The sequence below is a fragment of the Platalea leucorodia genome (genome assembly GCF_965183815.1).
Source record: "Platalea leucorodia genome assembly, chromosome: 6".
Classification (NCBI taxonomy): Eukaryota; Metazoa; Chordata; class Aves; order Pelecaniformes; family Threskiornithidae; genus Platalea; species Platalea leucorodia.
The window spans coordinates 57,776,047-57,794,404 of record NC_138828.1 but is presented as its reverse complement, the minus strand read 5'-3'; the positions used below and the strand labels follow the sequence as shown (position 1 = coordinate 57,794,404).

The window sequence follows — 18,358 nt, the reverse complement described above, 5'->3', positions numbered from 1 at the left end:
TGGTTTTTGGTTTTTTTTTTTGTTTGGTTTTTTTTTTTTTTTAAATGTGTTTTCAATAAGTGAAAATGAATGCTAGCTTGATTGACAACATTTAATTATGCGCCAATACTGTTATGTTCAAAACAAAATTAAAAAAACACAGCGCTTTTAAAAGACTTACAATAGTTGAGATACTCAACAGGCTCTGAATAGGTCAGCACAGAAATAGAAATAGGCTGTGCCTGAGCTGTCCAAATTGTCTCTGGTTAATTACTTTTCTAGAATAGCCAAATTACTCTTCCGAACTGTTCAGTAAGAAATTAGGATCCTTTTTTCCAAGTATATCTCACAATGATAACTTTTGGCCACCTCACTCAGACAAAATTAACACAGCAAACCCCTCCCTGTGAAATCTGTACAGAAACTAAGAGCAGAATACAGCACCACACTTGCTAAGCAGAACACAAGTATGTCAAAGCTATGCTTTGCAAACTGCAGTCTCCTGCTTAGCAGTTTGCAGGTGGAGCTTAAGATCCGGGTGTTGATCTTTAAAGCCCTGGCTAACTAAGGACCTATCAGTCTAAAAAATTATTGGTTCCTCTATGGAAAATTCCCACAAGTATATTTTTCAGAGGTATGTATGCGCTTGTTTCATTACAGCACAGATAGTCATTGTCTGTAAAAGATTATTTGCATTAGCCAGAAATACTGCAGCCTAGATCTTCTGAACTTGATGGCACATTTGGCAAGGTATATGTTGCAGAACGTGATATACGACTTCCTGGGCCCTTTCTTTATTCTGAGGGGCTGCTTCTGACTCTCCTGTCTATATCACAGAATTTTCTTTTGAGCATCATATTTTTATTCAGTGATGGCCTAATTCTGTTTCTACCACTAGAGTCCGAATGCTTCTGTTCATAGACAAGCCTAGCTATCTACATTAATGGAGTTATTCTTTAGAGTTCCAGTTACACTATTTGATTGTTGTGTGAACAAAGATGAATGCTGACAAACTTTCACAGCCTGAGCAATTAGAGGTCAAAAATCACCCTGTTTTTTTAATGTGTAAAAGGATTAGATTAATATATAGTTTTTTAAGAGCTTAACATAACTATGGTGAAGTTTTCTATAACTGTATGTCAGTTCAGGTTGCATTTAAATCTTATGAACATGATGCTTGCAAGTTGCTTGTGCAAACTGAGATCTTTAAATCCTCATACTTCAATTGCTCTTACCAGAATGGAAAGTCCATTTATTTCTTCCACATAATTCCACTAATAAATACAGCTAGCTTCCTTCAACGGTCTCTCTCTTATAGCTCATTGTTTAATTGCTGTTGTGGTTTAACCCCAGCTGGCAACTAAGCACCACACAGCCACTCGCTCACTCCTCCCACCCCAGTGGGATAAGGGAGAGAATTGGAAGGGTGAAAGTCAGAAAACGCATGGGTTGAGGTAAGAACAGTTTAATAATTGAAGTAAATGGAAATAGAATAGTAGTAGTAGTAGTAATAATAATAATAATAATATAATAATATACAAAGCAAGTGATACATGATACAATTGCTCACTACTACAGCCTCTGTGGGCAACGGGTTCTACTGCTGCCCTACCTATCTGGTGAGAAAGCTTTTTCTAATTTCTAGCCTGAACTTCTGCTATTTTATTTCATTGGAGAATATCATTAGGACTTTTTAAATTATCAGTCATAATAAAGGTGAGAAAGACAGATTTTCTGTATGGATTAGTAGCTAAATTAATCTTTAACTCTATTGGATTATTTGTCACTTTCTCAAATTCCCATCCCCATAACGATTTCAAATCATGGTACTCATTATGTTGTTCTTGAATTTCACATGATTGCGAAAGATGACAGTTGACTGTAAATCACTTTCTGTTGTATCAATACTTTGACCTTCCAGTTTTTGGACAAGAGTTTATATCTTACCATTTTATATTAATAATGGCTCTGTACCCACACCTGGCTGCACTCTATCTATTATAATCCATAGCAGACCATGCAGAAGCATAAAGCAGATCACCTTTAATCAAACAAAATCACACGCTGCTACCAGTTTTACGGTGTACCTTTGGAAACAAAGTGATCAATCACAATACGGAACAAAACATGTATTAGCATCATCTTTTGTTGAAATAACCACACAAATAATTTTTAAAATAGTTTCAGAGAAGCTGATGGGTCTGTAAAGGAAGTCAGTGGCTGCAATTCTCAGCCAATTATCTTAAGAGATGCCTTGCTTCATTGTTCCCATCCTTGAAAGCTTCATGCCATGCTAAGCATATGACGTCTTGCTTAGTCTCTTGGTCAGTTCATGGTTCAATTTTAACAAAAACCTCTGTTGAAACTACAAGCAACAAAGTGTAAAAAACCACCATGGATGCATAAAAGGTGTAAAGCTGAAAAGACTTCTAAGTTTTAAAGGTACATAGAATCATAGAATCGTTAAGGTTGGAAAAGACCCTTAAGATCCAACGAGTCCAACCGTTAACTTATCACTGCCAAGTCCCTCACTATACCATGTCCTCGAGCACCACATCTATCCGTTCTTTAAATACCTCCAGGGATGGAGACTCAACTACTTCCCTGGGCAGCCTGTTCCAATGCTTGACCACCCAAGCACAGACATGTCATTTAAAGACTAGAACAAAGCTGACTTTGTAGTTATTTCCCAGGAGGGAATCTCCCACTTTTAAAGTAAGCCACGCCGCTGAAGGGCCAAAGAGTAGAGATGCATGGAATCGCAAGGGGGGTGTGATAGTTATTCGCAGTATTCATTACAGTATTAATCCCATCAGATACTTGAGGTCTGTTATCTTAAGGTCTAGATATCTCATACAGAACATTGTTTCATCAGACTGCATTTGGACAGATGATAATCTATAAACAAAACAGTTGCAATAAGGAGCCATGAATTTATTAAAGGGAATTGAAATCACAAGCTTAGCTAGAGGCAAATGTATGAACGTTTTAGCAACCTCATTATTATTATCACACAAGTATTTTAAGTTTTTGGCAAACTTACAGTTACCTGAGAGCAGCAATGCACCAGGTGACAAAAGCTAGTAAACTTTTTCTTCCTTATAAACGTAAGTTGTAATGAAAAATCTCTCTATATTCTATATAAAAAGTAATGACTTTCAAGAATTTTTTGTATTCCAGCTAATACATCTTATATGTCAGAAATTTAATGCTTCCCTTGCCAAGCTGTGCCCATGCACCCATATGAAACTGCAATGGTGGAAGAGGCAAACTGATGAAAACCAAGTCCTTGCTATCAAATATAGTGAAAATTCACCATGTGTTTCTCTTGTAAGTCACTAATTTTGCCACGTCAACTGCAAATTTAATTTTAAATTTCTGCTAGATGAGAAAACCTGAATGGCTCTAGTGAGTGACTAGTGAAATAAAAGGAATTTTTTAATGAGGCCCGCATTGCCAAAATTTTAGGACAGCTTTTTTCACTTTGTTTCTTTAATTTTGAGAGAAAATGTAGGTATAGGTGAAATAAAGAAACAGAAGCTACTGCTGGAAGAGAAAACACTCTCAAGCATGAACTCAAGCACCAACAAAATTAATAGTTACCATATTAGTCTACTCATGCTTGCATTTGCATGAAAAAAACACAGCTGAATGGCTAAACTCCTGGCCTGGGAATCAGGAGACCACTGTTTATGTTCTTCTACGCCAATCTGAAAAACTAAAACCATTTTCCCTTCAGGAGAAAATCATGTTTTAACAAGATTTTGAGGGGTTTTTTTGAGGACAAGAATACCCCTAAACATCTACCATGCTATTACTCCTTATATAATTGGGTCTATTCCAACTTGTATGAGTAATTAAACATAAATTGAGCTAGAAGACAAAGTGATTTATTACATCACTGCTTGAGATACTGGGGATTAGGGAGATGCAAGCCTATGGTCTGACTTGGAATGCAGTTACTGGATACCTTAGCTTCAGTAGAAAAAAATGTCTTTAGCAGCACAAGGCAGGGAGAGAGAGGCAGAAAATTTCTTGTTTCTGTGCCACATGTGACAGATCCCATCCAGCTATCCCCACAGTGGTTCTCATATTGCTCTTTTCTACCAAACAGAAAGCTGGGCCAGACTAGTTCTCTGCAGAGAGTAAGAAATGCTGGGTAGAGACAGAGAAATTTATTTCATGTATAAATTAAACATAGTTAAATGACAATCGAGAGGATTAGGATAACTTCTAGGCTGAGCAAGGGATTGCAAATAGATTACATTGCTCAGTTTCAAAGATGTGAATGAAACATGAAAAGACCCAAGGGTCCTCTGCATAAAAATAATATTTGTTATTTAGGAAAAGAGTAAAAGTTGCAAACATAAGGCACTTTTCCACTTCATTCTTCCAAGCAACCGTTTAGGGCTCAGGGGTTTCTTCACCCTCCTGCACACTCGTGTAAGTGCAGGGAGCAGCTGAACGGGAACCAAATCCATGTTCATCTGCGATGTGTGCCTTTTCCTAGCACCCCGTCAAGTACATTCAGAATAACCCACAGCTGGAAAAAACATGTCCCTTATTTCTATACACCTTGCTCTCTACTCAGTTCTCTTCCTACTGAAAGGTCTAGAGGCGCAGTGCTCTCCCTGGACTCCCCAGCGTAGCCTGCAGCTGTGCCGCCAGGCTGCCCCTCAGACGGAAGCCTCCCCAGACACCTCTTCCCCACCAGTGTCCCCCAGCCCCGCTAACACAGGGGGGAACCTGCCTCTCCTTCTCCGTCCTCTCAACGCAGATGAGGCCTGTGCCTGTGTTCCCCACCCCGGGTGCGCCCTTCCTCCCGGGAGCGGCCGGGGCCGCGGGGCCGGTCCCCGCGGGGCCCGGGCCGCCGGCAGCGGCAGCAGCGCCCTCTCGCGGCCGGAGCGCAGCCCCCGGGGCGGCGGCGGCGCGGCGGGAAAGGGGGGCTGAAGCCGAGGTCGCTGTGCGGCAGTCAGAGGCCGCAGGAACCGCTTCGGGCACCAGAGAGACCCGCTGCGTCTGGCGGGGCTGTGCTGAGGAACGGGTCTTGCTCCCTCTGCTCCTGACAGCGTTGGAGCCTGCTGGGGTGGGGGGTGATGCCCAGCACAGAAAGGTATGGCGGGAGACCACGCTTGGTCATGTTACCTTTCATGTTAGGATCTGAACACCGTCACAGTTCTCCACTGCAGCTTTTTTTTTGTGAAACGGCAGAGGGGTTACTCGACTGTCTGCTAGGAGAGAAGTATGAGAGACTTGGCACAGAAAAAAAGGGATATTAAATATACATATGCATAAACACCAGTGAGTAGAAGAAACAAGATCAGACACTAATACCTCTTGTCCCCGTGCGTATTCCATTAGTTTACAGGATGTTTTCCTAGGAAGAATGTCAGCCCTCGCGCTCCTCCTTCCTGCCTCCCCAAATCGGCAGTATTACAAAACAGGGAGTCTGCTTCATTTGAAATGAAAACATCCCGCTCAATCTCATACACTTGAGCTCTCTCCTGGTCAGTCTCCCACTTTACCGCCTAACTGCAGCCTACTTTTGTTTCAAAGAGAAAAAAAGTAGCAATGAAATTGTACTGATATTTATCTTGGAAAAACATCCTTTATTCTTTAAGATAATTACTATTTAGTGTATGGTTCTTTTTCTGTTAAGCATTGATTGAAAGATGAACAGAATATTACTGCATACACTTCTAAATTCCATGAATATACACTACTGAACCTATTGGTTCACCTAAGACTCCCTTCCTGATGTTTCTGCTATCAGAAAACGCTCCAATGAACCATCCTAGTGACTTAGGAACATGTCCCATGCCTTCGGAAAACATTTAAACATGAAGTCACACAAACTAAAATCCCTCAGCAGGAAAAACATATTCCTTCACTTGCTTTCCAACCGAGGTAGCACAGGATATGTTTAACTCAGAAGCTGGCCTTTGGTAGGGGCCAGCATTATATGTTCAAGAAAAATTCTAAGAATTTAGGGCAAATATAAGGAACAACCACCTAGAAGTATAACAACTTCTGGCAACCTAAAATCTTGAGCCTTCACAAGTCAGACGTTGCCACTGGACTACTGTGTTTAAAAGCCCCCAACAGACAAACCCCTCATGAAGTTCTCCAAGTATTTTCATACTTTCTGGTTTTCTCATCATCCTGTGGCAATGAGTTCCATGATGTCTCCTTTTTTTAACTTACTGTCTGATAACAAAAAAAAAAAAAAAAAAAAAGGCACCTACTGATATAATGAAAAACAGTGAGTAACTGTTCCCTGTTCTATTTCTCCAGGACACTCAAAATGGTATGGATATGTACCACAACCACTTACTCCTCAGCCAGCTGTTTTCCAGGAGGAAAACAGTATCTTCCTCCTATTTAGTACCTCCTCACATCTAAGCCATTCCATGTCTCTAGTGGTCTGGTTGCCTGCTATTTGCCTTTTCCAATTCTACTATTACCTTTCTGAACTTATACACTGATGTAATGAAATTTCCTGGTTTGGTCTTCGCAGACTTCATGATGATACCTAACACCCTGTTTGCCTTCTTGACAGTCATGGAGCCAGAACGCTGTCTGCAGCAAACCATCAGGTCTTTTTTTTTTTTTGGTGGCAAAGCTAGCTGAGAGTCCAGCATTGTATTACAGAGAGTTAAGCTTGTTCCCCTCTCTCCAGCATTCTTTTGCACCTATTGGCACAAAGTCATCTAAGCATTTTATCAGTCACTCTCTCCGTTATGAGACCTTTATGTGATTCCCAGCTATTCATTTTGGACAGGTAATTCTGTACTAGCAGAAATGTTGTTACTTGACTGTTCACTGCTTTCCCAGATCAGAAAACCCTGTAAGACTCCATCAGTAACCTTCTTCACTGTGGAGTCTAACCATTCATTCTTATTTTTCCTTCTGTCTTTTAATGAATGAGCAATTACTCTGTGAGAAGAGCATCTTTAAGACTTCTCAGTGAAGACTCGTTAACAGCATTTTGAAAAGCCAAGCATATTGTATTAACCAGCATTTTCACTGACTCCTTCAAAGAACTTTCTAATAGACTTGTGAGACATTGCTTCCCCTTGTAAAACGAAAATAAACTTCTTCATCTCTTCCTTATTGTATCATGCATTTCCATTTACCCACTAATCTCTTCTTTACTAGAATTTCTGCCAAATAACTTCCTTCTGCTTCAAGGAGTTTTTAAATAATTGATGTCATATGTGCCAAATTTCATTCTTCTCCAGTCAGTAACTCAGCAATGTCTTACTTGTGTTATTTTGAAATCTTGAGTGAATACCATATGGTCATAACGTTTACCATTGCTCTTATTAATGTGTTCTAATGTCTTTTATTGAAGCTGTGGTTCACCAGTAAAGCAAATTCAGCGCTGGGAATACTAACACCACCAGACCAAAAACATTACAGCCACATGAATGCCAGTTCAAATGCGTTCAGAGAATTTTGTCTGGTTGGTTTCGCACTGGCAGTCTCTATGTTGTATGACCTATCATTTGTCTTTTAACACCCTGCATAAAACCAGCATGAAGTCCAAGTTATGCATGCTTACTAAATCAACAGAAATGCATCCACCTCCCCACATTTGAACCAGATGAAACTTGTACTGATGGATGATCTGCTAGCATGCATTGATGATGATGGAACATCACCCTCACACTTCATTTGGAGATTAATTTCCTTATAAGAGATGCCTAAAAAGCTCAAACCTCCATTTTACATGGGTTCAAAAGTGATTACATAAATTCATGGGAGAACTCTCATCAGGACTCACTGCAGATCACTGCAATCTGCTACCATATAATGCTGATGTGTCTCTGTACGTTAGCCCTAGTTTATTCTTCTTTAGGCATGTGCTAATGGTCGCAGTTGGATCCAGGCACTAAGCAAGAGAGACTTAATTTGATCTACTACGACCATTCCCATGTGGTCATTGAGTTTTACTTGTCCCAAAAAATCCTTTTTACTCCAAAAGGCTATTCCAGTCTCACTATTCCAAAACTTATTTATATCTTATCTCCCAGTTATTCCCCATCTCCCTCCACATCAGAATACGTAAGAACTTCCTGCGGACATCAGACCATGTTCTCTGTCACCTTAAAGTTCTCGTCAAGAAGCAAAGCTTAGTGGGAAAGGAGAGATCAAAGAGACCGAGGATGAGTGTATGGAGTTAATTTGCAAAGGCCAGGAGAAGCGAGGTAGTGAGGAGCCCTGTGTACTCGTCAAAATCCCCTGCTTTCTAGTCCTCCATGCCTTGGACAGCCATGGGAACACATAGTTATTCTGAGACCATATTCTTCTGGATCCCCAAAATATATATACATTTTTTATGTATCTACACATAGAATTAAGGCAGCATCCACATGAATACAGATAAGCAAAACACTTGAAAGTGGAATCAAAGACTGAGAGGTTATTGATTAGTAACATACTAGCTCCTGGTGCTTCTGATAGGGGCAGAAAAACCTAACTTGAAGTATCCCAGTTTGGGATGGGCTTTTTTTGTTGTTGTTTTTGTTTTTTAAAGAAACCTGTGGTATTTCAAATTTGTCTTTGAAAAATCTTTTGTCCTTTTTTCTTTACACAGAAGAAACTACCTCACAGTAGAATCCATGTAGTCATGCCTGCTGAATATACACACAGTCATACTGCTGATGGAATGAACTGCACTTACCAGAATATAGCACACACAAATTTTTTCATAGGCTACAAGTGCCTTTCTATATAATACCAAACCCCAAATATTTGAAAGTTTTGAATTCCAGACCTAAGGTTGTCCTGAGCCACTGTAGCACTGTGCCTGCATCAAAATCCTAGGAGGGAAAGATCTCACTTCCCATACACATACGCATACTATATCCATCTCCTAAGAGTTCATTCCAACATGATAAGAAAAGGGAAAAAAGTTTTACACTGTTTCATCTATATTTCTGGGAATTCCAGGTATCTCAGCTATGATGATTAGGCAGCTGAATACAAACACAGAATCTTACACAATACATCTATACTGTATCTACCCAGTTACTAAGACTGCAATGCAAAGACACCATCTTCTAGAATAGGAACAGTTAGACCCCACAACACATCAAAGATGACCTAGTAAAGAAAAACAGGCAGTACATTGTCCTACGGTTTTGCTCAACATTAATCATCAAGCCACTAACTTTGAGGTGTCCTTTGCTACAGTAATTATTGAAAATCCTATGGGTTGGAAGTATCTGTAATGTAGCACACTATGCTTCTATGCTGTTCTTTGGCGCGGTGATAATTAACCAAGTTATGAAAAGAGGTGAATAAATAAATCACTAATAGGATACAAGTGTGCATTTACTGACATTTGTTCTGAGTTTGGGGTGCCGGGGGAGAAAATAAGACATAAATCTGTTTAGAAAAATTATTTAGCAAACAGAACCTACAGAAAGCCTGCACCATTCAAATGGCCTGTGGAGTCACTACAGTCTAGAGGACAGGAGAAAATGTTGACAAATCATTGATTCACAGTAAGTTATTATTTTTAAAACCTTGGTTTTGAGTGAGAAAATAAGCAATCACTGAAATGCCCTCAACAGGAATCCCTTCTGTGTACCAGGTTTTAAAGAGAGAAAGTCTTATTCAAAGGTTTTCCCCTACTTCACTCCAGAAAGAACAAGAAAAAGACATGACCAAGGCTGTTTGCCAACTTTTATCTGTATGTTTTATGAGGGGGGTTGGGGAAAAACTCCTGAAGGGAGAATGTTTAAAAAAAAAAAACAAACCCAAACAAACAGCAGAGCAAAAAATCTTGGATAAGTAGTATCAGGTCTTACAACTTAACTAAGCACAGAATCCAATAGAGGAATGACACACAGACCTGCTCCTCAAAATAACATATAATTCAGTGGCCTTTCAGAGTGATGACCACTGTCAGATACCATCTCTTCATTTTCATTTTACAGAAATTTCAAAAATTCATTTAATAGAGTGTGCCACTTTTAGGTCACTATCTGCTTTCATCTATTTCAGATCTCTCTATAACCCGTAATAAGTTTTGCTTTGTGCTCTTGTGGGATCAAGAGCAGAGGAATGATATGCAGTTCAAGAGAAACAAGTTCATTTTAATATGGTACCCTAGTGTTTCAGTTGTTAGAAAAACAATATCAGGGAACCTTTCACTACCACTGACATGATGAATCAATAAAATTACCATGGCACTAATGAAATGCACCTACTTTCGTAGTCAAACCAAAAAAAACCTGATCGCAGTTGTTATTCTCTCTAGACATGTTGATTATAGTCCTCAGAAACGTCACTGGAACTTCATTGCTACATAGAGAAACTGCTTCAAATTAGAAAAGAATTTATCTATTAACAGAGAAAGTTGTAACCGTAACTACATCTCAAGTTCAGGAAGGTACTTGTCACATACATAATTTTAAAGAAACACAGAAAATTCAATCTACAAACTGAGCACGGTCTGCAATAACTCATTTTCAGCCTTGGTAAGCATGCATGATTATCACCAATTGAAGAATGTATTGTAAGTATTCATACCTGAAAGAATTCACTGCATCTTCCACAACGGGGTCAATCAAATGTTCTGATAAGACACCAGTTGCTTGCAACATGGAATGTGCACGACAAAATAAATTATCAAAAGGGACACATTCCTCAGAAGTCATGGGAACACGTTGGGAAGCATGCCAACAGTATGTTCTGTACTTTTTGAGTCAGAATTATGGAGCCAAATAAAATGTTAACTTACTTTTTTTCTGATCCATTTTTTGTGACACAGATGGATGGGTAGGACTTAATACTGGCAGAGTGGTCATCCTCTCTGTGTTGTTAAAGGATGAATCTGTAGACCACAAAGTCGCCTCCTCTGCAGTGGCAAACAGCTGGGTGCTGTTCTCAGAGCCCTCTGCCAAAGCAGCATCATAGGTAGGGTGAGGATTGAGCACTGTGGCTTGAGTTGCGAGAGCAAATGAATTTTCCTGGAAAGTCTCTCTAAATATATTTGAGTTCTTGTTCATTTGGTCAATGTGGGATAAAGGCGTGGTGGTCCAGGAAGAGGGCCGTGTGCTGAGATCCATTGTGGGATCAGTCTTGGAACGGTTTTCAACCATGTTTGGCAAGAGAACATCGGATGTTTCAATGTCACTGTTAACCGTAAGGACCTCACTTCCATTTGAATAAAAGCATGTTTTTTCTAACACCCCTGGAAGAAAGGAAAAAAAGCACCAAAATTACCATCACCTGGAAGGGCAAGTGTTACCAATGTGTTTTGGAAGGTTAATAATAAATATAATGGCACAGATTAAAAAAGTAGTATTTATTTCAAAGTTAAAATTAAAGAGAACTGAAGTTAAGAGTTTCATGTAGCAACAAAGTAACAGTAGCACATCAAAACAAAAGCTATGACTACTATAGGATAAATAAACATATAAATAAACAAATAAACGCTTCCGTGAACTAAAAGTTTTTAATCTTACTTGCAGTAGGTCACTAAATTCTTACATGTTTGTAACTATAGAGTGTAATTTTGGGGAGCTCCAACATGAATTCATTCTATCATAGTGTTAACAAGATTGGCAATACTACTTTTTTTTCTCTTTTTAGATTGCATCATCTCTTGTTTTCATAGTACCACCATCTTCAGAAAGCTAATTCTGAAGCTTCAAGGGAACCAACAGATTTTTAATATATTTTATATTCACTAATTTTTAAAATGGAAAGAGGTATTGTTTTCTCTATATAGGATTATGTAACTTAACTACCATTGCTAAATAGAGTCCATGAGTTCTTTGTCATTCTTCTCTGATGCTGGATTTTAAATATATAGTTATGTCCAAAATTTTAGGCACTTGCTTTATTTTATTTTTGTTCATTTATTATATCATAGACAAATACAGACTTTGCTTAGTTGTGGGTGTTGAAGTTACAAGTAATTATAGTTCACAAATCAAAACAGCTGCATAACACTAAGGAGATGCATCCCATAAGCATCAGGGAATTAAAACTAAATAGTAAGAGAATCTATTTTTAATCTGTGACTATTACTGAAATATTTAATTAATACAAACAATAAAGTAGGCATCTCAAACATATATAGGACATATAACTTAGTTATCTATAATAAAAACTACAAATACTAACTCAAATTTTTTTAACCAAATATATTAGAGTCATATTTAATGCTAGAAGAGAAGCACCACTTTGTATCACAATGTAAGAAATCTTTGGTAAATAGCAAAAGCAATTTTTGCCACTAGCTAGTCATGTAAAAGAGTTTAACAATCATAATAAACACAGTTCAGCTAGACTTGAGTACAGATAATTAAAAGGAATCCCTTAAAACATAAAATCTCCCAACTGTTTTTAAATACCCTGGCAACGATTGATAATTTTAATGGATTTTCTTATGTCTACTCCTAACCGATATTTAAGCACTCTTCTCACATTGTTTCAAGACAATAAAGTAAAAACAAGGGAGTGAAGAATAGTTGTCCTTTCAACGATGAGACACAAATACAACAACCTTTCCTTAGCGAAAATCCAAAGAAAAGGCCTAAAACATGGCTTCCCCCAGCTAGGCTCCATATAGAAAGAAAAGAGTTTTCTGCTTATCCTTTCAGCTCCTTTTCTTCTCTCTCACCGTTACACTAGCTATAGGCCCTCAAGCCGAAAAGATGGTCACACCTGAAGCGCGTTAGCAACAATTCACCTCCTGTTGCTCCCTACAAACCCTCTGAACTCCAGACAAATCACACAGATCTTTCTCTCCACTCTAATGTGTAAATTGTTTTTTCCTAGGCTTTCATATTGATTTGATCCTTCATTAGCTGCTTAGTACAGATGACTCGAGTCCACACAACACCCACCACCATCTCTCCTGAACTTCGTTTTCAGTTTGGTTGTTGCGTTTACCAAAATGGCCAGTCGCACGATCACCTCTCCACCTGCCACCACTCCAGGCTCTCTGCCGAGCCAAACCCACCGCTCTGCCAACTCCAGGCACCACGCTCAGGTATCCTGAGACCCTTCCCACTGCTGTTACTGAATTCCTCTTCTCACCCCTTCATGCACTCTGCAACTAGACTAACTCAGTTGACTAGTCTGAAATTCAAGGACTGGGTAGGAGGAAATCTTCATTAATCACAGCTACAAATAACTAACAATGCCAGAAGAACCCAACTTCCAGTTACAGTCTGAAGTGACTTTGGGTTGGAAACCTTTATAGGTAGGAAGAAAAGAGAACTACAATAGCTGAGAAGGCGCAGTCTTCTTAGCATTTTCTTTTTCACTGAGTAACCTTTAACTGTAGCACCTGGAACCAGCAAGAAAAACTTCTAAGATCCCTAAAATATAATGGGGCTCAATGAAAGAGTTACCCTTTGAGATTTACTATATCCTCCTTTATCCAGCCTGGGTTGTTTTGGCTCCAGTGTCACTAACTGTGAGTAAATCTTTGTGTCTAACTTCTACTGGAAGAACCCAGGGGAACTTTATATATAAACATGTTAAGGTTTCTGGTTTTTCACCAGCAAATGTTCGTAATTCATTGGGATTTGGTGGAATTTACTGCATGTATTCTACAGAAGCAACTAAAAGTCTCCCACCTGCAAATTATTTCAGCAGCAATTTTTTTTGCTTGAGTCCTCTGGACAGGCCAAATGGGAAGAATGAATGTGCTCTTGTTTCACAAATAGGGACCAGTAGTAATATGGTTTGCTAAAATCTAAGGAATTGTGACTGATTGTGCTCAGAAATTGTGCTCACTCACATGTAGCTTTACTTGGATGCTTTGATTCCAAATAAAGCTTTGAATCTCTATGATTCAGAAGCCTACTTTGTTTCAAGTTTCAAACGCCAGTAGTTTTTTCTGTAGTTTTCAAAAAGTTAAGATGAGCTTTTTTTCCTCCTTTGGAGGAGTGCATAATTTTTTTCCATAACTCAAAAATAGCTGAGGGGATTTTTTTCACATTCTCTCTCCTCCTTCCTCGGCTCGTCTCTTTTCCTCTACTCAACACAAAAATAGAAAAAGCCTGGAAAACATTGGTCCCAAAGAGCTATGAATAATGATTTAAAATTAAAGTAAAAGTGATTAGCTATTTATATATCACTCAGCAGAACAGCAGGCAGTACATTACAAGACAGGTAAACTCTTGGAAGAAGTTTAAAAAACCTTTTGGTTTAATACAGTGGACCAATAAATACTGTTAAGGAAAATACTGAAGTTACCCACTGGATTCTATCCTCTCCCCACTCAGCCTTATTTCATTCTTTTTCTGGAACTACAAATAATAGCTATGTCTATCACTACCCATAAGGTCATTTACTTCTTTCACTGAGATCCCCTTGATTCCTTCTTCAACCCATCTTTCCAATAGCATTTTTTGTTCTATTTTCACAGTTTCCTAGTGATAATAACTCCCCTTCTCTTCTTGACAGGTATACCACACAATGAACCTCTTCTACACAAAAGGCCTTCCCAATTGTATCATCTCAGCTGACAATGAGGAGTATTAAAATTATTTCTAACAGGTTTTTTTCCCCACAAAATGACATGAGCCTGGGCTCTGGTGCATATGCCCTTGGGAAAGGCAGGTGTAGACCTCTGTTTGGCATTCCCCACTGGCTAGCTCTAGATGACAACTCTGTTTCCACTTAGTATGTGAGGGTTTTGGATCACCTTCCTGAGTCACCTTGTTCTCCCCCCACGTTTTCCTCCTATCCTCTCACCTTCCCAATGCACAGTAGAGAATTCAAGCACTTAATTCTAGGCTATAGAGTCCACTCTCTGAGTTAGGCTCCCATTTGCTTTGATTCTCTTCCTTTTCCCCCCTAAAAAGATCTTCAATCTTAAATTAAGCTTACTGGATATTTTTTATAGCATCAAAAGCCCTGAAGGAATTATTTACATTTTAAGACACCCAAGAAAACAGTGTGATGCTTTAAAACAATCAATTCTTTTTTAATCTCTTCAGTAATGAGAACTGAATTACTCTCTATCAATGTCTGCTAACAGCCATACAACACATACAGAACATGCATTTTATTCATGTATACATGCACACTATATCCAACTATTCTTCAGATGTGAGTTCATACAGAGCTGTAGACAGTAAATCATAAGCCAGATAATTAATTAGCTGCGAAATAGCTGTAACCATTTCGGATTTGTGTCTCCAGCTACAGCTGGACATGTCCAGATGACAGAAATATCCAGCATGCTGGCCTTCATTGTGTTTGGTACAAAAACGAGGAACTGGCACCAGGCTCATTCGGTTCAAAGCGATGCTTTGGCAACATTTTTACTGATCATTTTCCAGTTGCTGTTCACTATTGGGGAATTAATGTTTTATTTAAAGATCTGGAATGGACAGTTATGAGATCTAAGAAATAGTCACACTGTTCAAGCTATTAAATTGAGATTTTGGCAGTGTATACTGTGAATGATTTCTAGCAGTTCACAGCAGGAAATCTCAAAAAAGACCAAGTTTGTTTAAAAAGCTAATGAAACAGAGCAAAGCAGCCTACCAATGTGTAATGGATGAGGCAGTTACACAGAGAATAAAACGCTGGTTCACCACTATAACTAGCCCACATGTACCCACTGAGATTTCCTCTGCAGGGTCTGTCCCTATGACTCTGCACTCTGAAGAAACGGGGACATCATTGGTAATATGGAGGTCCCATAGCATACCAAACCATCGCACATCAGTTGAGCTGCAGTAGTAGACTTTATCCAGCTCCTCCTGTCAAGTAAAGACACTACCTTAAACTGGTTACCAGCTGCCCAAGGGGCCAAAAAGGAGGTCAGCTGTATTTTTTTTATTTTTTTTTTTTTTGCAACTGAACAGGTGACATGCAAATAATGGATCAGTTCCCAGATAAAATGGAACTCAAAGCAGACTTTGGGGAAGGCATCTCTTAAAGAAGCTGCAGAAGCAAGCCGGGCTCCTAAGGTCCCGTGCAGAAAGGAAAGATTTTCCCTTTCATCAACTTCTGGCTTTCAGGCAATGAAGTCTCAGCAAAAATATCACGATTGTACTAAAGGGCTGGAGGGGAAGACAGTAACTACCTTTCATATTAACAGCTGTTGTTGCCTGAAAGTTCCCAGTTACAGCCATAACATTGTTGTCTAATAAAAAAGTTTTATCTGGTGTCTTTCTTTTTTCTTGTCTCTTGAGCACAATGTGTCATGTAACTAGAAATTTTTATTTATAAAGCTTTTCTTAACCTAAGAAATGGAACGTAACATACACATAATGGCTCTATTGCAATTCAGAAACCAATCCTGAACTCTGTGCCTGTGTTAAACACTCACTTTGCGCTGGCTAATGAATAAAGCTCCATGGGCTCCTTGGGAATCAGTTATGCCACACCAGAATCCATGCTTCAGTCACTGTGACCTTCTGTCCATCTGTGCTGGGTGGACTGCCAGGCTTTCATCATTATTCTCTAGATCACAAGAACAATTTCTCGCTAACCTCAGTGATGTCTCACAGCAGACATTCTGACCTGGAGCTGTATTCACAGCATCTTTTTTTTCCCCCCCCCAACATTCCAGGTGTATCAGTAAAGAAGGCTTGCTAGACTAAATTAGTTCTTATAGATGGGTGAAATACAGGCTGCTCTGGGATACACCTCTTTGGACATTCCCCATAATATAGCTGTGTTGGCAATACCAAATTAAAGAACTGGCAGATCATTTAGCTGATGATTACCATCTTCCATCAGAAAAACTCCCAGGACCAAATGGTTTATTTATATGTTAGTGTTAAACTCCTAAATTTAGAAACCTGTCTTTTACACCAAATCTTGCCATTGATTGATTGACAACAGAATTGTTTATGGTTCATGTTGCTTTCACAATTATAACTTTTGGATCTCCATGCTGCAAGTCACTTTAGGTTTTGAGGACACATCATATCACTTGGAGAACTACCAGCATCTCCAAATGATTCAGGAATCAAGATCCTTTCATGCTAGAGTATAACTGTAACTCCCTGCAACTTCAACTGCCTCTGCGTGGCAAAAAGTTCCTTATGGGCCAGTACAGTTGGGTTCCCAAATTGATTACAGGAGTATTGACATATGCATGTTACCTTATGAATGTGGAAGATCCAACAGCCACCAAGCTAAGCCTAGCAGTTTTACTATAATGCACTTTTCCTGATGTTTATTCTTTGAAGGAGACACAGCTCTTTCCGTGTTCTCAGGAGGTGAACGGAAAGGAGAATACAGGTCTCACAGATAATATAATAGTAATGATCATTGTTCAACCAGTGGCATGCAAGAACATTGACAGCATCTCTCAGGTGGACAGAATCTTGCTACAGATTTCCCAAACAACAGAATGATTTGAGAACTACCCAGGCTGGTTCATACTTACACAGGGATAATAAAAATGCAGCTATTAGAGTGAGCTTTGTTTTTAGGGACAGTAAGATGAAAATGCTAAATACAACGCATCACACATAACACTTGTAATAATTCCGAGAACCAAAATTAATCTCAAAACACATGTCAGAGCCAAAATATAAACACTGCATGCTGATAATATAAGGACAGTGAGAGAACCAAAACCTCAATTATTTGCATATCCATACTCAACAGTGCCTCTTAGAGACTTTAATTGTAATCCTCATTCCCACCAGTGTTGACAGACTAACAGATTTTTAAAATATTATTTTGCAAAATGTATGACTGCCTAACATTGTGCATAGATAAGAGGGTATACTACTTGCCTGAAAGGCAGGCTTATTTGATGTGATCCTGCAGTGTGATCATATGCCCAAAAATTACACCTGGACTGTAAAAGTCTGACATACATGAAACCATTCTTTATGTGTGTCACAAGACTGGTTCTGAATTCTACGGAAAACAATAGACAAAGCATTAGTTGCAGATGGCTGTTAACAGGAGGTGGTAGAAGACCACGTAAGTATCAGTTGAGGATACTGATGTGAAGGAATGGGAGGAATGGGACATCTACCATGGAATGCATTTATCACTATAAAATAAATATAATTGATTTTCCTTTATGGAACTGTAAGTATAAAGCATTTTGTTTTCCAAGATAAATAACTGCAATGGTAAGCAATTACGGTACCATCAAAAAAAATTTAAATTTGTTATAATGCTCACCAGCTATAAAGGACTTCTTAAAAACAATGTTTCAGGTGGTTTAGAACACTTCCTCTCTGCAAAGAAAAGAATGAAAATGCCAGAGGATTTTCATTCTTACAAACATGCTAATTTTCACCTTGCTAATGTTTGCATATTATTCGTTACTTAAGGATTTTTTTTTCAGTGTAAGCAAAATGGGACATAGACTACAGATTCTAAAACAAGTTGAAGGTGATCTTCCATCTCTCCATTTTAA

General features: G+C 38.8%; 1 protein-coding gene across 1 annotated transcript in view; it reads right to left on the bottom strand.

Annotated features, from left to right (window-relative positions):
* The window catches only part of CORIN (corin, serine peptidase), a gene marked incomplete at both ends in the record, with an annotated part of 155,267 nt that overhangs the window by 115,497 nt on the left and 21,412 nt on the right, over positions 1-18,358 (bottom strand). The window contains one exon of the mRNA XM_082315508.1: positions 10,733-11,185. Within this exon, the coding sequence (XP_082171634.1) occupies positions 10,733-11,185 (453 nt within the window). The remainder of the gene's footprint in view (positions 1-10,732; positions 11,186-18,358) is intronic.